At 44.3% G+C, this 19897-nt stretch overlaps 2 protein-coding genes across 3 annotated transcripts in view; one reads left to right on the forward strand and one right to left on the reverse strand.

The window, feature by feature from the left end:
* The window catches only part of arhgap35a (Rho GTPase activating protein 35a), a 50924-nt gene extending 39197 nt beyond the window's left edge, over positions 1–11727 (reverse strand). The window contains exon 1 of one of the 2 annotated variants that reach the window (XM_040173613.2): positions 10956–11727. The gene's annotated coding sequence lies outside the window, so the exon portion shown is untranslated. The remainder of the gene's footprint in view (positions 1–10955) is intronic. The other variant, XM_040173621.2, reaches the window with a different exon arrangement.
* A 2400-nt stretch (positions 11728–14127) lies between these two features.
* Positions 14128–19885, forward strand: ap2s1 (adaptor related protein complex 2 subunit sigma 1). The gene is made up of 5 exons (XM_040174018.2): positions 14128–14389; positions 14977–15126; positions 15611–15724; positions 17014–17073; positions 18430–19885. The coding sequence occupies exons 1-5, from the start codon at positions 14387–14389 to the stop codon at positions 18529–18531; spliced, it is 429 nt and encodes a 142-aa protein (XP_040029952.1). The 5' UTR covers positions 14128–14386; the 3' UTR covers positions 18532–19885.
* The last annotated feature ends 12 nt before the right edge of the window (positions 19886–19897 follow it).

Below are 19897 nucleotides of genomic sequence, written 5' to 3' on the forward strand. Positions count from 1 at the left end.
CGCTCTGCCAAACACGCCAAAGCTCGGTCTACGACGGCGAGATGCTGAGCGGGCGCTCAAGCACGTGAGAACACATTAATTCATCGATCCCGTAAAAGGGCCGCTCGCTCGCAACTGGCTGGCGAGTTAGCGTGTTAGCCTGTTAGCTCGTTAGTGTGTGGAGAGTTCCTTCTTGTTGTGAGCTGTACCCAGCATGCAGTTCGGCGAGGTAATTTTAGGGTTAGGGGTAGGGTTATAAATGTACAATTATGTGTTACGAATTGTTTGTGTCACGAAATCTCAACACGCGTAAACAAGCAGCTCTGACCGCCGCGCGCTCCGCCAAAGAGAAACGTCAGTTGTTTTTACGGCGCAACACCGGTATGAACGGTACGTGAGATATTCATACCGTACGGTATACTGCCTCGCCTGAGTACAGACACACAAACAGGTGCACCATATGAGGTATTTACACAACAACAAAAAGACAAAAGTAGAGCCCAGAAGCTATAGAGAGGCAAAGAGGAGAGAAGCTAGTGGTGAAGAGATAAAGTCAAAGCCTGACTGATGTAGTGAAGAGAAAGAGTGCGGGACTTGGGAAGGAGGGAGAGAGAGCTGCTATCTGATTGAAGGGATTTGCCCTTCGCTGGAACAGTAATTTACTAAAGCCATTCGACAGAGGCCCATCAGTGGTGATCTGCTGGCAGATTAGACGACAAAACCTCATCCCTCGCTTTGCCCCCAGCCAATCGGCACTGGGCAGCGAGCGCGGGGCAGAGGATGGCGGGAGGACACGGGAGGGGAGGGGCAAAAGGTCTGTCTGTTGAACGCATGCACAAACTGTCAACACGCTGAGATTGGATCGAGTCGGAGCCGTCGCCGTTGCCTTTTCCCGCCCTCGGGCTGCGGCTGACGCCGCTTGGTTCTGAGAGCTGCGGATCTGTTGTTTATAAAATCAGTTCTGCTCTCGTTTCCTCTGCGCTCGTTTTTTGCTTTTTGCAGTTTGCATCCGGCCCTGAAGGTCCTCCCGGCATTCCTCTGTTGTGTTGGTCCAGCCACCCTCCCCTTCCTCCCCCCCTCCCTCCCTTTGTGTCTGTCTGTCTGTTCCCAATTCCTCTCTCTATGCACCGCAGAGGACCGTGTGCCCCAGCTGTGCGAGCAGTAAGAGCTGTTTACCACGCTACATAGTCTGTGTACCCCGGGAACTCCGCCCCTCGCGCTCAAAGACGATGCTGAGCATGATCGAACCTCTGTAAAAAAAAAAAAAAATATCAACGACCCAGCGTGCGGCATAACAACTATCACTGGCTGACTGACGCCTGGTGCAGGAGAGCAAATCTCAACTCGGCTTATTCTTGGTGACTATGTAGCAAAAACAGTGGCGTAAGCAGTGCTGAATCACAGTTCAAACTCAGTCTGTCGGCATTGGGGATATTTATAGATGCACATACTCCCATGACTGAGCCCTTTGTGGCCATGCGGCCCTAACCGTCGTCATGCTGCGTCTCCATCTTCAGGGCCGACGTGTAAAAAAACAAACAGCACGCTCGTCCTCCCAACCTCCCCCTGAAATCGCCATCAACCCTTCCCGTCCTGCCCGACCTCACAAGGCACCAGAGGATCCCCGGAGGCCCTGGGGTGAGGAACGACCTCACCCACCCATGTCTCCTGTCAACTATGACCTCTGGAGGGAGGGAGGGAGGGAGGGAGGGACAGGAAAAGACACGGCTGTAGATGAAGGCCTTGCTCTGTGGTCCCATAGGAGAATACCGTCAGAGTTGCACAATTTCTTGAAATCTGACTCATTATGGACAAACCCTGAGGGAGACCAGGGACAGCGATAGGATGTATTTACATAGTTGTGAAGCAAAATTGAAATGTTGTGGGTGCGAACCTGTAAGATATGTGTTGAAATAGAGATTGCGTAAGGTCTGACAATAAGTGTGCTCATGTGTAATACTTTTTGTGGTTCAAGGGCAGGCTAAACTTGTCTGAGGGCCTTGTTTGGTTGGTTTGCTGGTTTCTAGAGGTGTGCTGGAATCCAAACAACGGGACTGAATACACTTAACGACTGAGCTGATGACTCAGACATACTTTAACAGTTTTATCCTACAAGACTTTATATTCAGAGGCATTTCTTTCAGACTCTACGTCTCTCTGGCACATGCATACATACTTGCACAGTATACGAAACGCAGCAGGTGGTTGAGATAATGGAAGGAAAGCTTTGGTGTTATTTCTGGCAGATGTTTGACAGGAAACTCATAAAAAAAGCACGGTAATTACCAATTACTTCTACCACAGTGAGCACATTAACCGACATGACCAAGATCATGTATCGCATTGTAGGACTGGGCAGGATACGGTTCAAACGGTATACCGCTACGGTCCCGTACGGTATGAATTTCTCACGTACCGTTCATACGGTGTTACGCCGTGACAACTGACGTTTGCTCTTCGGCAGGCGGCAGAATTTATTTTTACACGTCATCGGGGAGCGCGCAGCGGCCGTAGCTGGTCTTACTTGTGTTTTGGTGATTTGAGTTATCGTTTAAAAAACAATGAATAACCCACAACAAACACTCTTTAACAGGGTAAAACACCACGACACAACAACTTACCCTAATTTACCCTGCCAAACTGCATGCTGGGTAAAGCCCACAACAAGAAGTAACGCAACTATTGTTTGGCGGTTGTTGTTTTTTTGGAAAATCCGACGCAAGTTAGATCAGAAAACAATTTATTACAGTCTGTCGAGCCTCTGGTGGCAACACTAACAGCCACAACAAGCTATCACACTATCACGCCGACTTGCCGGCCAGATAAGAGCAAGTTGGCGGCGGCGGCGGACCGTGTGCTTACTTAAGAAGGCAATAGTGTCACATACTGGGATACTGTCAGAATCTTTCTAAATACCGAGGTATGGATTTTTGGCCGTACCGCACAGCCCCATGCATTGTTTAAAGTAATAACTTTGTTAGCTTGTGTATTTCACAAACAATAGGAAGTACGTAGGTTCATGGTTGGGTTGAAGCATTACGTTTGTACTCGCAATGCTTGAGCTGAGAAGTAGAATAGATTTCCACTCATGAACTCAAACAACTAAAGCTACTTTAAAAACACTACTAGTCATTTTATGCTCATTAGCAGTGACCGTATTTAAAAGCTTCCTAGCGATATTCGTGGACGAAGGAGAGGCATAATGACCCCTTCAGTGAACTACAGACTAATTGGTTTGACGTATACTACGAAAACAAGAAATGCTATTAGCCTGAGTTTGCATGTTCCCACATGGGCAAAGCTTCATTTCTGATAAACCCTTTTGTTTAAATCTGTCACTAGGGAGGACAATCCAGGGGCTTCAAGTACTACTCAGGGAAAAAGCATATCTATTCTCTAATCAATCCTATTCGCAGAACGAATCTTAATTTTGATGTCAGGAATAGAGTCAAACATTTTCATAATCGATGATGCAGATGATCTACGGCAAGAGCAAATTCCAACCAAAACACCATGGTGTCTCTTATTTAACTTTTCTCTTGATTGTTGAAATATATTTCTTCTCATCGACCGGTCAGATATGATCAACAATAAGTCTAGTCTAACTTAGTCAGCATTTACCACAATCGCTGCTGGATGAATACGGCATTAGTCATTCAGAGTAATTAGGGATGAACTAGTTGGCCTTTTGGGAGTAACTGCATGAACGCACAGTGTGAATAGCTTTCCCCTTGGTTGGGACCCATTTAGATCAAATGGTCAATGCGATTGAACAATACAATAACACACTATAGTACCCAGAAAATAAATATAAATACAATTTATGTTAAAATATTAAAATGCAATAATTGTTTAGTAAAGGTTACAGTTTTCATGAATCCATTAAGTTGAATCATGATTCCTGGCACTCCAATTTGATATCTGTAGAAACACTTCTTGTTGACATTACTCAGGAAGGTAAATAACATTTTTTTTTTTTTTAAAAGCTCACATCTACTACAAATCATCTGTACAAATACAGATACACAGAATTCAAATTAAGTTCATTTAAATGTACAGAGGAAAATTCTGCATCCGCTACTTTTCTCCTCACTACGCCCTCAAACGAGATCGCTCACATTTCTGTGGAGAAATGTTCTCTGTGGAAATGGAAGACTGCATTGACAACGTAACTGATATACGAGTTAACATCCTTCAAGTCTGGACTGATGACAATTTTGTCGTTGTCATGTTTCACCAAAGATTAGTCCGTGTTAGGTTCACCTCGCGCTCATTCTTTCTCTGGCAGTCACATGGACTGAAGCTACGACGGGCCCAACTCGCGGCTCGTCTGGACCCGACGAACTGCATTCACAACAATCTTTTCCCTCATTGGGAAGAAAGGTCTGCATTCTCTTCCCCCCCCGATGACTGTGAGTAATACCAGCCGTGGTGAGGCCGTCCTCTCCCTGAACAACGCTCGAACCGAAAACAACTAGAAGTGTTTACATTCTTCCCCCTTGTTTCCCTTACTCTTATCTTCACAACTCAGGACGTTCACGCAAGTCAGAATAGCGACGAAAGGAAGATGCAGGACTATTGTGAGGCTGTCTTCATTCTGAAACCTTTAACTGCCTCGTGTTTGTGAGCCGTTTACCGGCAGGACACACAATCACACCGCTACTACTTGTGCCGTAGTCAGCCAGCGGCCGTGCTAACCGGCCGCCCGAGGAGTTTTGAACTCTGATCTTATTTTAGTTCATAATTATGAAAACAGGGGTTGAGTTGAGACGCAGTACTCCGGTCCTCGTTGGGAATGTTACAAAATGGTGGATCCTCAGGAGCGGCTGGAGCACTGCAACAGGAAATGAACTCTGACATAAGAGCTAAGGACCTTGGGGCCCCAACTGCATCCTGGGAAATTACAGCACTGAGAAGAGAGATGACCCACGTCACTCCCATAAAAACCCATCTCACAGATGAATCCGTTTACAACCCTCCAAAATGGCCCATTGGATATATATATATATATCTTTCTGGCATTCATTGCGGCCTCTTTGAATTGCCTCTAGATTCAAGCATTCAAGGTGAGTCATCACCAAGATGATTTCTTTCGCATAAATGTGCTGTTTGCCCAACAGCCGTAACAGTCAGAGCAACAAGGTCAAAACCAGGCCGACATAAAGACTGGCACGCTGGATTCAGGATTCACGGTCCGCCTTTCTTTCATGCAGCAGCAGGGTAAAGAAACGGGAGAAGGAGGACGGAAGGAGACAGACAGGGACATTCAATGTGGCCCAGGCGGCTTTGGGTGTGCCTCTATCGGCAAAACCCCATCTGTCCCAGCGACGCCGCTCTGCTTTATGGCCGTTTTCCCAGCTGTGAAACAATAGTATGGACATCATTAGCTAAGTGGTGGCTGGATGACAGGCGACGGCGCTGCAAATCGATAAAGGCGGGCCGGGCCGCGCGCGTGCGCGCCGAGCAGCGCTTTTCTCATCAGCCCGAGCTCGGGCCAAAAAAAAAAAAAGAGCCTGGGACACGGCCAGATAAGGGACGTGCAGGTGTCAGGGGCTCGCTGCCTGCGATAATAAATGGCTATACAGCCGCCTTATCTCCTCACCTTAAAAGAGAATATGATGTCCACTGTCACACAAACGCCTAACGGCCAGAACCACTCCCGACAGTTGTGTCCCGAGGGGGAGGAGCCAGTGTGAGTTAGCCACTCCCATGCAGATTTCCAAACGTTCAAAGTTGAGTTGCCTCAATGAGTTGCCTGAATACTAAACAATAACTGCCGCCATAAGGATTTGGAAATGATAAAATGCCTCAGGCCAGCTCCAAGTTACGAATACTTAATCAAAACATTGAATGAATTGAATTGAAAAATGCCCCTGGTCCAAATACAAGGGGCTTGAATTTCCTTGTGTGGGAGAGAGACCGTGTCAGCACATATTCCCTGCGGAGATGCCACAGGCCACCACAGTGATGCCCAGATCTCCCTGAAGTGGCATCTGAGACAAACATCTAGTGACAAGGAGGTGCCCTTCCTGTGTCCTCTGCCACAGCTGACGACAACGTCTCACTGTGCTCCAAGGATGGAAAATGTGAGCGACGGAGGGATCCACGGGAACAGAAATAATCTGTGGATTGTGAAACGACGAGGAGGAGTGAAAGAAGCGCAGTCGATAAGGGTAATCGATAGTTTAGGAGGAGTTTGAGAAAAGCCAGAGAGACTTGGGGTTGAGTGAGGCACTTTCAAAAAGGATCCTGGTTGTTTGAGTCTCCAGGCGCCGCTTTCCTTTCCTCTGCACTCCACTGCTCTCCTTTCTTCCCCGATGCTTATCAATCTGTGATTAAACCTGCCAACTTTAATTAGAATATGTTGGAACACCTCTACGCCTCCTTCTCGTATGGTGCAGGTGTACAGGGTCATTTCCAATCAAGTTGTCAGAACGCCGGGTCGAAGCAGCAGGTACAGCGAGAGAGATCCTCATAAATAGATAACATGGCGTGATAAGACACAAACGAATAGATGCTGTCCTTGACCATTAACATCCATGCTGCTAAAAACGGTTATGCATTATAATCGACATGGCACCGACCCAAACTTAAAGAAGGAGTTTACAACTCACAGCAGAGGGACTTTACATTAGAACCACCTGCAACCTGACTCGTGCCTCTGCACAGTTTACAAACTGCCAAATACTAACATCATTCCTGCGCCATATTTTACTAGACACCTACTTTTATTGTGGCTAATGCATAACAATTTAGCAAAATAGCCGTGGTTAGTCACACAAGTTATTGGTTTCAGTTACAATGTTTACAGAACAGCTGGAGGAGAGCAGCCGAGGTGGGGATGCATGTTTTTTTTTTTTCTATCTCTTGCTTGTGTGGCCAGTCTTTTTGTAGATAACACCCCACCTCAGAGTGGCTCAGTCACACCGAAGTAGCTGTTAGGGATGAAATTAATCCGACAGAGGATTCCCCAAGGATGCACAACCCCGGCACTAAATAAAAGGAATGCATAAGGTGTCCTGTTGGAATGTTTCTCAGTATGTAAATCAGAGCGCGATGTACCCTCTTGGCTTAATGTATTAAATGCTGCAGCGCTCCGCCTCGCTCTAGGATGGGAAAGAATAGCGACCACCGTTATTGTTTGACGGATGAGCAACAAGTTTCACACGCGACGCCTCCTGCGTGGAAGGTGGGCCAACTGCGGCACCTGCCATCATTCCTCATGGCCATCAATCTGAATCCTCCCCTCACTTTTAAAAAATGCGGTCTCCTCGTCTCCATCTACCTCTCGGGAACCCCCTCCCAAAGGGAAGCTAGCGACTTCAGCCCAATTTAGGCAATGAAGCCTCGCGACCGACATGAGGGAAGGTCAGCTCGACATGTTAAGAAAATGAACTTTTGAGTGTGAGTGGGGGGGTGGGGCATGTGCCAGTGTGTATATTAGTGTCCACAGACTAACTTGCTCAAAGTGATCCTTTAATTCTTGTAGGTGGATTTCAGGTCCATCTCTCTTGGTTTTACGAGAGCTTTTCAGTTTCTTCAGCCTTCCAAAATCCAAAGTACAGTCAGTGTAAAACACTGACTCACCCATAAACAAATCACAGGCCATTATACCCTTAACGTGGTGAAAGCATGAACTATGTATTAACACCTTTTGCATGGAATTATACCAGCAGCAGTTCAATCTATTTAAACTAATTTCATTGGCACAGACTCATTCATAACATTTTATCTACCGACACGCTGAGTCATGGAATTCAGCTGTGGCCAATTGCCAAGCAGCAGGGTTACTTGTGGCTGTCATTGATTGGTTGAACTCTAAGCAGAAAGCTGAAAGGGCACAATACCAGGAACACAGCCCGAAGCAGAAACTGGCAGTTCGCGTTTTACTTTACTCTCTCATGCTTGTAGCTTTTTTTTCTTCTCCAACTGACTACCTGCTTTGTTGTGTCAGTCTCTTCCTGTTCCTAGTTTATCCCCTCATGTTCCCCCTCTGCAGCTTTTCCAAATTACCATAGACCATTAGCCTTGCCCCTCTGTTGTGTAATTGTATCTGCAAAAGCAAAGCGGGGCCGCTCACGTCCAGAGGTCACCATTCCTCTGTGGCTTACATCCTGGTCCTTCATCTCCATGGTCACCACAATTCCAACCAGTGAAAGCTGGTAAAAACTATCCCAACGCGGCTCTAAAGGCCACCATTCAAACCATTAATCATATCTAAAACCCCTACTTCCCACTAGCACTAACCATTAATAATGCATTTGTTTTGGAAAAGCAATGCGATCATACAGTGGGCTTAGGACAGAGAGAAAATACAATCTTTAATAATACAGATTGATTTCCATCAGAATTACTTACAAACTCCTTTGGCCATTTGTTACAAAAGGGCCTCGTGATATCCTCTAATCATTTTTGTTCAATGAAATATAAACAAGGCGCCGATTGGGGGATCCGTTCCTTTTACACATAATTCGGCCATTCAGGGATATGGAGTTAAAGTGGCTTTAAACAGAAAAGGGGCACAATACAGAGGCCTTTATATCAAGCCGTCCGCATCTGCATATTAGTAATGAGCATGGGAGCTGAACCAGTGGGGAGAGAAGAGAACCTCAGTTCAACAGAGGCAGGCACACTTTCTAATGGAAATTCAGATACAATCATCCCAGAATGCACTTCTCTCTGCCTAATAATCGGCCACTAGAACAAGGCGGCCATTGAGAGGCGAGTGACTGTAATCTGCTCCGCCAAACTCCAAAGCTGCCCGCTATAATTAGCTCTTTTCTCCATCAGACACAGACTTGCACGGACTCAAAAGCAAACCTCCCGTGTGATACAAGAGACGGGCGAGATTTAGTGAACGGCACATTTTCAGATGAGCAGAGACATTTCTGTCCCCGGCATATGGAGTCACTCTGCGTTGACAGGTGTGCTAGCTGTGAAATCGGTAAAAGAGCGACAGGCCACCAGTTCTTTCAGCGGCACGGTGTTTTGGAGGAGAAAGCCTGGGTTGACATGGAAAGAAGATTGTCTGGTTCAAATTTAGTGACATTTAAAATCATATCAACCCACGTCCGGGTTTACAGACTCAGAACATGCTTCACACTAAAGGGCCCAAATCATTGGATTCCCCTGTGCAGAAGTCATGTTGAAGAGAAGTGAGGGCTATAATGAAAAGGACACATCCACATCTCTGGCCTACATCCTGACGAACAAAGCCTGCCCTCCTCTAATCCCAGGAACATGTTCTAGCCCAGGGACTCAGGACGCGATCCGCAGCCCAGGGGCGGGCGGACGGACAGGGGTGACTGGGTATACTGGTAGCTCGCCTGCTGTCAGGGCAAATGGCACGGCCATTAGGGGAAGAAGAGGCTTCCTGGAGAGGTGTGACTGCACTGCAGAGGGCCCAATCAAGCAGCGAACAGAAGCGCTGACAGCTGCTAATGCATTTACCTGAGAGCAAAGAGACCGTATTGCCGGGGAAAGTGTGTGCACTTTTGTTTACTTCCCCCGTGGCATGGTCGTTCCAATTAAGTTGATTGAAGCTCAAAAAGCACTCAGTCAAAGAAAAACCAGCAAACGCAGGGACTTGTCAACTTATTGCTTTGGTCAGGATGTTAAATCGTAAATCCACTACACGGGTCCTGTTTTTAGAAAATGTCCCCTCCATCTGGGAATGACACAGCAGTACAGGCCACAGCCCTGGCTGTGTGAAGGCCATATCACAAATCTACACAGATATTCCCCTCCTAATCCCTTCCTTCGAAGTCCTTCACAGTCAATCTTAAATCAATACCCCAGCGGCGGCTAGAAAGACCACTTTAAAATGAAAGTACTGAAGTCCGGCGGAAGGACTGCGAGAGAAAAAAGGGAGTGGCTGGCAGGGCAATGACCACTTTGAGTCGTGGACACACCGATGACAAGTTCTGGCACAGAAATAGATTAATAGTGGCTCTAATTGTTATCATTATTAGGTCACCTTGATCGGCCTGTCTCTACCTTGTCCGAGACCATTAAGGGGTTGACGAGCTCTGTCCATCCAATCCAGTTGGATATAGATCTAGATAATTAGTAGATATGACCACATGTATACGGCACATCCTGTCTGCGAAGATTTTAAGTCACTTGTGTGACAGGTTAAGTTTACCAGGAGCACAGGACAGTTACTCCTCAGCAGGGCGTTCGCACATTCTACCGCCGTGTCACCAGGAAGCACTTCACATGCAGCCTGCAAAGTTAGTGGGACATTTAACAGAAAGAGGGAAACACATCTTTCAAAACAACTCCAAGGTGCAAGAGCTTAAATCCTGATGTTAAAACTGGTGAGGGCTATGGTTTGTGGCTACTAAATAACTACAACATGACCAAAAACAGAGCCCAGACAGTCTAAATCAGCATTTGATCAGAACATTGACAAACTAATAAAATCAAACAGCTGACAGCAAACACCCCCCCCCCGACGCCCCTTCTACCGATTGAAAATCCGTATTGCTGCTTATATTCCAGGCATCCTGGGGAGTTTCTCCAGGCCTGACAGGACCAATGCATTCCAGGTGTTTTAGTACAAACCATTTTTATGTTTGGATAAGATCCATCTTTATGACCCCCCCCGCCCTCCCCCTCCTCTTTCTGCTCGGTGAACTTCCCGTTTAATAAAAACAAACAGCAGGCACAGGGCAGATGTTGCCTGCGACGGAACCCGTCCGACGCGCACACGCGCGTGCATCGTCATTAGAACAATCGCTGTTATTATTTCTATTAAAGGCTTCAAATCTCCTCCAGCCTCATGGAGGCGGCGCGCGCCTCCCCGCTCCATAATCACCCGGAGACGGTTAACGCCTGAAATAAATTATATATATTTTCAATATATATATATTTATTTATTTATTTATAATGTGTGTGTGTGTATATGTTAGCCTTTGTGTTTCAAAGGGTTCCATTCGCGTGTGTTATTCGGTGCAAAAGAAGAGTCGACATACCACCGCGTCCTCCGCCGCTCGTCCGCTCCTTCTTTCCCTTTTCCTGTCGCTGCTCCTCTCGCTCACAGCCGGGCGAAAGACTTGCTTTTAAATAATAATATATATATTTTTTTTAAAACACGCTCAAACACTTCCTACCAACACTGACATGGATCGCGCTCCGCCGGTTTTTTTCTTCTCTCTCAAATCAGCGGGCTACCTGTGTCCATTGCTTCCCCCAATTAAGTGCTCGTGCTTTCATCGGAGTGAAGTTTTCCAGAAACGAGATGCGTATCTGTGTCTCTGCGAGAGGAGGGAGTGGAAGAAAAAAAAAACCTAAATTTTCGTCAGGGAAAAAAAAATAGCTGTTCCAACTCCGGTCTTTCCCCCCTCGTCTGGAAGCGAGGAGAAAAGGGGTGGAGAGGCTTTGTTAAAGCGCTGTTTCGGTGTGTGTGTGTGTGTTTTTCTTCCCCTTCTTGGTTCACCACCACGTTGTTTTCACCAGTTATTATTTCCTTTGTTGTGTCAAACATAAAGAGTGCGGATGAAACGCGATCAAAAGCCCCCGTCTGCGTTTACCAGAAGCGCCACTTTCAAAGCGCGGCGGATCGTCCCGATCGTCCCGATCGCCCCTCGTCTCCTTTCTCCTCTTCAGCCCCTTGCAGGCGAAATGTGTGACAGCGTGTGGAAGTCGATTTTTTTTTTCTTCACAATAATGGCGGACCGTCTCCCGAATCCAGCATCTGCCCTCCTATTCACAGGGAGGGAGAGAGGGAGGGAGAGAGAGAGAGGGAGGGAGTTGCCCAGCGGTTCATGGACACAATTACAACTGACATTGTTTAGGAAGATTTAGACTATTAGATCTTTTTCCCTCTTATTTTTGAAACACGTTGCATATATTCATTTTTTTCACATTAGGCAAATTTGCCAAACAATTTTTCTGGATATTCTGTTTTTGAGTGCACTTATATTTTGATACTAAAGCAACAGGGGACATTTCCTCATCATGTGATGATTTTTATATTACGTTACTACTTCTCCCTCCACTGATGATGAGATACGTACACTTTGTTTTAGGGTTATATCTTTGGCCTATTAATTAATACAACATTTCAAACTGGATGTGCAATGTCACTGATATGAGAATGCTATTCCTTGTTTCCCTCACTGCAACTTTCCTTTCAGGGCAACACGGTTTCCGAGCAACAGTGATCCTTGGCCCTGTGTCTCACACATTACGTCTCCCAATTGATCCCTGTTTTCCTATGCAGGCTGAAACATTTATCCAACCCATAGATTTTAACAGGACGTGGCTAGATAACTGGTATAAGATTTGTTGAGCCTTTACCAGAGGATTTCAACACCAAAATGTAGCCAGCACGACACAGGGAAAATATTTAACACCTTTTTTTTCTGAGGGGGGGGAAACATTATCTCCAAAACTGGTCACAATTGTATATATATGTTTCCATCCACGTCATATAAGACTGGCTGTGAAGTCTGTCCTTCGATTTCCCGACACAATTAAACATTTTAAGATCCTGAAGTGTTTCTTTTTCTCAGAAAGACAATGCAGCTACTTTCACATAGTGTTTTTCTCAGAAAGACAATGCAACTATTTTCACATACTTGGAGAAATGTCTGTGAGAGGACAACTTCCTGTACCAACAGCACAAACGGATAGCTCGTGTCTCGTGTTGTTCTTCTCTCTCGGAATGTCACCTCTTATCTACCCGATAGTCCACCCTTTCTGGTGATCTACATTCCGTCTAATATCAGAGCAAATACTTCCCAGGGATGAAAAACCTCAGTACATGTGTATGTATTGATTTGAAATTGAAGTGTATTGTTAGTCGAGGTAAATGGCAAAACTAAAAGTAAATACGTTAAAAAGTAATTATTTGTAGGTATATTTTTCTTACATGAGTTGTCAAACTATGACGCATAAAGTGCACCATGTGTACTTTGACAGTTTAAAATGTGACCCACTGTTAAATAAATAGTCAGTCAGGGTTCAAGGTGCACTGCCCACTGTTTGATAAAGTCCACACACTTCTGTCCGATCACATTACTGACTGTGTCCTCAGTCATATTTGCACGACCCCAATCACACAGAGCATGATTAGTGGGGGTCAGTTTTTCCTCTCGAACAATCTGCATAGGTTTCATATCCGTCTCTCCCACCAGTGTTTTCTTTACATGGGCCAGACCCGGTCATACAACTTGGTCTTTTAGCTATTAAATTACAACACAAACGGGTATTTGTGCTATTCGGTTTTCATGTGAAGGTTACAACATGCTGTGCTTTTATTACCGTAGACACACCAGAATCAAAACACAGCTGGAACATGAAGGAAAGGGTATGTTTATTGCTAATTCGCTGGTTGGTTTTGCCTTCCCCTTTGTATTTGTAGCAGAAATATTAATGGGTCCCGAGAGCAAGCACATTCCTTCATCCACAATTGTGCAATCCCTGACAATCACAGTTTCCCCATCCCCCACTGACCCCCTAAAAAACCCTGAATGCTCCAAGAGGCAAGCTGTCCAAGCTGCCTGGGCAATGTTCTGCAGTGAATGGCTGCCCAGCTAGACAAGTAAACAAACCCTGAGCCCTGACTCTGCAGAAAACACCCACAAACGATGTAACTTCAAGAGGTGGAAAGATGTCTTATTTTATACAGTGTATGAAAGTTATTTGGAGCATAACCACACACAAGCGCGCTTGCTCGCTCACTCGCACGTGCACACACACACACACACACACACGCACGCACACACACAAACACAGAGGCAAACGCGCACACACACACACACACACACACACACACACACACACACACACACACACACACTATTGTGAAGAATTTGCTGATATACCGTTCATAAAATGAAATACAAATAAACATAAATATGTATACAGCGTATATATTTTTTCTTTTGGTGTTGTAACACTGTAAAACGGATGCTGTTAAATATGTTAATACATGTTAAGCCGGACAATAGTATTGAGTTCCATTTCCATATAACCTTCAGTTTCCTCAAAAACAGAAGTGTTAAGACTGATTGAGATATGTCGATGTTTTATAATGTAATTTTTATCTATAACTACAGTTTTTTGGAATTCGTATAAGAATCTACATTTCAACATTGTTCTGCAATATAAAAGAAAAGAGTTTATCATGTGATCCAAAATGCCATTCAAGTGAAGAAACTACGGAGGGATGCTGGTTCTTGAAGTGCAACATGACCTCCGAGTAGCTCTAAATATCACGATGTAAACTACTCTCCCCATCATGCACCGCAGCTCACTAATGGTGTTCACTTCCTGTTAGCTCGGGCAAGATAGCGGACGAGCGGTCGAAGAAATTACTGATGTATTTTTGAACAAATCCTCTCAAAATTCTTCGGGAACGTGCTATTCTGGAGCGTGCCAGGTCCATATTTAGGAGACAATGGTAAATATGTCACATATGAACAGCATTTGTTTCCAATAGTAGTCGTGTTTTACCGCTGGTTTGCTAGCAGTTGAGAGTTGGCTGGATAACGTCTTCATTCAGTCAGTTAGAAAACGTTAGCCAGTCAGCTAGCAGGTGAGCTTACTTACCGTAGCAAGCTAAAGCCTCAGATCGGAAATCACAATGTTTTATCACTGACACCGACAAGCACGTCGCTCAAAAGTCCGGCAATCATTTTGACTTCTTTCACAATCTTGCTGTCAACCAAAATGGGTGTGGTTTAGCTACCGCGAGCTTACACGTTAGCTAAAGCTTAATAATAAAATACTGCAGATGTATTAGATAACCGTTACTCACATGTAGCTAGATAGTATTAGCTTTGTTTAATTGTAGACGAGTGAAAGCCAATAACCAACAAAGTAACACTAACGTTATATAACGCTAGTCTAATATTTCTTCTCTATGAAGTAACGTAACGTTATCTTTTTTTCAAATGACTTAACGTTAGACCTCTGGGACGAGTAACGTTGGACTAGTTCTGTCGTAATCTCACCGTGTCACTTTTCATTTTCTAATTTTTTGCACAGATCCGCTTCATCCTCATCCAGAACCGAGCAGGGAAGACACGACTGGCCAAATGGTACATGCAGTTCGATGATGATGAGAAGCAGAAGTTGATCGAGGAGGTGCATGCTGTGGTAACAGTCAGAGATGCCAAACACACCAATTTTGTGGAGGTATGTGATTATTTAGTATCATATGTATCGATCCACCGTTTTATTTTTCTGGGTGATTCTGTGACCTTAAACAGTATGTTCCTATGTTCAGTTAAACCAGAACGTTGTTATAAATACCGTCGGAATGATCTCACTGGAACCATGCCGTTGTTAATACTTACTGTTATGGCTTCTTAGTAAAATTACAGGGGGATTGATGAGTGTCCCACATTGTTAACGTTTTCCACTAGCTACTTTTAAACAAATCCTCTTTCAAAGAAAATAAAATTCAGCCAATGGATGGTGTTCTGGTAAACGTCAAAACAGAATAAAAATCCTCGTCTACTGACAAGTTTTATGATGCGTTTTTATTTCCAAGGTAGTCAGTATATGATGCACTGGGTGAAGCTGGGAAGCTTCTTGCCAGGCAAAGCTGCTGTTGTCACAATACGAGGGAAAAAGTTGTAAAGAAGATTTTCTTTTCTTTTTTTTTTTGTTCTCACAGTTCAGGAACTTCAAGATCATTTACCGGCGTTATGCTGGTCTATACTTCTGTATTTGTGTGGATGTGACTGATAACAACTTGGCATACCTCGAGGGGATCCACAACTTTGTAGAGGTAAATGAAATACACAACACATGACATACTTAGTAAGTGAACTATGATGATTTACTTTTCATGGTCTGATTGTTTGGGGGAATGTCCGTTAATGATTTCCTTCAAAACATTTCCTCTACTGTCTCGCAGCTCCATAATATCAAGCGTGGATTTTTTTTAAAGTACGAATTGATCTCAAACAACATTTAATGCACTGTACTATGTATATTGCTCAGATGCATAATACTTCAACAGAATATGGAGCGTTGCAAGGACAACACATGAGTCATAGTTTCATCATGTCAGTCTATTTCAGTACAAATTAGTAGAATAAAGGTCCTCTTGCATTCTTATGTTTAGGGGGAATCATTGACTTTTTCACTGTTCGATAACACTAATTATATTGATGCTGGAAATAAGCCTCCAGCAATAAAATAACCAATTGATCACTAATTAAAAACTGAGTCTGATAGCAACTCACCGCACATGTCTTACACAAACACTGAAATGGCAGTGTTCACTTTTTGTAATGTGCAAACAGATTTCAGAAGAACGTTGCAGGTTTCTTAATAATGTCCGTTCCAGTTTGATTGTACTCAATTCAGATGTTGCTTTAAATAAAATCAGCTAATGATTAAATAATAATCATGTTGTTATTTCTATTTTACAAGTAGCAGATAATGCTTTGAAATAGAACACCATCGTCAGTCACATATTGTATAATTTAAGCAGCTGATGGTGATCGTGTTCGATCTCTTAATTTGCTTAATTCATGGTTAACAGCCTTTTCCCTTACTTATGATATTTAGTTTTACAAATTGAATGCATATCAATTGGAAGCTTATAGTAGGATCTACTGTTTGTTTTTGGCTTCGACAAACAGTAAACCATTTTGTATTCAGCGCCCTCCAGAGTGAAGGTCATTTCGTGTAATGTTTGACTATGAAGAAATGCAAGTAAGTGCATTCTGAAAGGCTAAACAATCTTACTCTGCGCTTTCTAAGCCTATTGTTGCTTATAATTATTGCTTATAGTTGTATCCTGAAATTGGCTTCTCACATTGCTGTGAAGGGAATTCTCTGCAACTACAGCATCAACATAATCTGCAGTAATGCATCACATTAAATGAGCTGTATTTTATATTCTAAACATCAATATAGCAGCAAACAACTATTAGCTGTGTGAAGATATGGTGGAGTAAGTGTTATTGAGTGTTGTTATCTAAGCTTCTTCTTGCTTTATCGACACAGCTGCTCTATGATTGGAAATGAAAAGTCTGCCATTCTTACCGATCATCTCTTTCCTGTTAGGTGCTGAATGAGTATTTCCACAATGTGTGTGAATTGGACCTTGTGTTCAACTTCTATAAGGTAAGAACATTGCAAAACAAACAAATTGTATTCCTTTTTTAGAATTGCCTTGATCAGAGAGAGAGAACAGACCACTGCAGACGGCAGGGGGAAAATGTTGCTTTCATCATGCTGCGTTCACACCAAAAGCGAAGCAAATTTTCGCCACGCTTTACTCGCCCGACTAGTTGTAGTTATTTCGCCTCATTTGCGTCCCGCTTTATTCGCGCCTGAAAGGGGGCGTGGCTTATCTGTTACTAGTCACAATAAAGACAGTTATAATATTTTCCCCTATCCACCATGGAAATAAATAGCCGCTATTTCAGCTCTTTATTTATTGTGTGAATTAAACAAACGTCGGAACCGCAAGCGGTGTTGTGTTTGGGTTCGGGGCATCATCCGTCTCCTCACACAGCTTGAATTTCACCGACTCCTCCAGGAAGTGCGTCTGCCGCTGCTTCATGCTGACCAGCAGCCGGTCTGATGACCTGTTGTGTCGGCTCAGTGCCGGCGTCTCGCGGTCAGACACCAACTAACTTACAGCCGTTCACTCTCTCGTGTGTGTGTGTGTGTGTGTGTGTGTGTGCGTGTGTGCGTGTGCGTGTGTGTGTGTGCGCGAGTGTGTGAGAGCTTCATAAAGTGTATTACGCTTTGGCAGCAGGGCGGCAGGGATGACGAGCAGAGTTTCTCAACACTGATTGGCTTTCGCAAGACGGCGTCGGGCCATTCGCGTTGACTTAGCATGGAATCTACTCGCGCGAATAACTCGCTTCGCTTTTGGTGTGAACGCAGCATCACAATCAATGTCAAATTGACACTATTTCCCAACTCAAGCAGTCATTCTTTTCCTCAACCATTCTAGTTGGGAATACATGTATGTTTTTCACAGAGAGAACCGCTAAGCAGCAAGCGCCTCTAAACTGCTCCCCAACTGCTGCTAGAGCTCTTACTAATCGCTGAAGTGTCTCAACAGCCGCCCACGTGCAGGACTTGAACCAAGCACCGACATGTTACACCCAGAAATAAGACAAAATCAATGTTTTTCGGACAGAGTAGTTCAAATTTCATAGATCAATGCCCAGCTGCTCTTTCACAAGTTTAGCCATTCAATTCTCCCTGGTGCGTGACACAGAAAAGGACGGCTTCTTCTCTGTCATCCCTATTTCTACATTTTGATGACAAAGAGTTGAGTAATGACCACAGGAAACCGTCTCAGCCAGTTTTCCAGGAAGCTCCAACCTTTCAGGTGTAGGGATAAAGATAATAGCACTTGGGTTTCAGGTCCAGCAACACGCAGTGTGGTCTGTGGGATTTGCGCTGCCATTTCAATCCTCTCGTATCCGCCCTCTAATGCCCTGCCTTTGTCGACACTTTAAGGTGTACACGGTGGTGGACGAGATGTTCCTGGCTGGAGAGATCAGGGAGACCAGTCAGACCAAGGTCCTCAAGCAGCTCCTCATGCTCCAGTCGCTTGAGTAGAAAACATCCTACCTGCCCATTAATCTGCTGCCCTCGTTCCTCACCTCCCCCACTCCTTGTCCTGTCACTCTGGAAATCCCTTTCCTGTCTCGGCAGAGCAGACCCCCCCACACCCTTTGCAAAACAGGAGGAGGGGATTCTAGAACTAGAAATGCATAATGTTGTGTTCATATGGACTTATGATGGGGAGTTTGTCCAGCACCAGTCTATATGTCGCAATATTCTGAATTTCCTATACTTCCAACATCTGCCAGTATTTGAAGGCTGTGCATTTGAGTGTTTAACATTTCATCATGTTAACACTAATGGTCAGTTTCACTTCTCCAAAGCCAAGGGCTTCAGAAATGAGTCATTTCATTCAGTAACCAATTAGTCCTTGCATTTATCACTGCGCCGTGTGGAAACACGGCTCTCTCCTGCCCTCCCTTCATTAGCCTCAACCTACATTTAATGGCACCATTGTAACTAACAAGCACCATGCCTCAAGAGCGACTACGTGCAAAAGCCCATTTTAATAAATCCCTGTGCAGAAAGTCCTTGCCAGTGATGCGGCGCTTGACCTGTCGAGCCTGTAGCTCAGTTTGCGTCTGGGTCAAAGTACACGTAAACTACAACTAGGAAGCCCTTTGAGAACAATTGACCCGTCACAGCGAGTTCAGAATTGAATCGAGTGTACTTGGCATGAGGGCCATTCTGACGGTGTCATGGGAACCTGTGGTAACATCCACGTGGCTGACGATGATAAACGCTGTAGGTTATGTAGGCTCTCCATGTTGTAATTGTTTTCATTGCGTATCGAATGATCTAGATGACTTTTGTTGCAACACATTACATAAAATGGTGCTTGTTGGTCACACAACACACACGGGAATAAAAACCTGGACGTAGAAAGTATATTTTACACAAAGCAGTACTGTGTCGTATGGTGTGTACATACAGTGTATCTTGTGTATGTTGAATATTGTGAAAGTAACAAAGCATTCCAAGTTTTTTTGTCACTGTATTGTCTGAGGAGCATTTACGTGTGTAAGATCCATGAAATGAATTGGCTTTTAAATTCCTCCTACAAGCCTCATGACAAATGAACTTTCCCTTTCCTCACCTTTAAGGTTTATAAAATGACTCAAATTTGACCTTATTCTCCAAACCAAAGGTGGTTTCAAATGTTACTGTTGAACTTTTGTATTTTTTTTTTTTTAAGATTAGGCAATTGTGAAATATGTACTGCTTCCCCTTTTGTCCACCTGTGTGAGATTGTTGATGGAAGATGTTTCTTTGTATTACGGTCTCCAATTTAACTACCCACATCAATACGTCCCATTATATGTAAATAAAAAGATGAAGTGATACATGATCAAGTGTCAAT

Source organism: Gasterosteus aculeatus, chromosome 1 (genome assembly GCF_964276395.1).
Source record: "Gasterosteus aculeatus chromosome 1, fGasAcu3.hap1.1, whole genome shotgun sequence".
Taxonomy (NCBI): Eukaryota; Metazoa; Chordata; class Actinopteri; order Perciformes; family Gasterosteidae; genus Gasterosteus; species Gasterosteus aculeatus.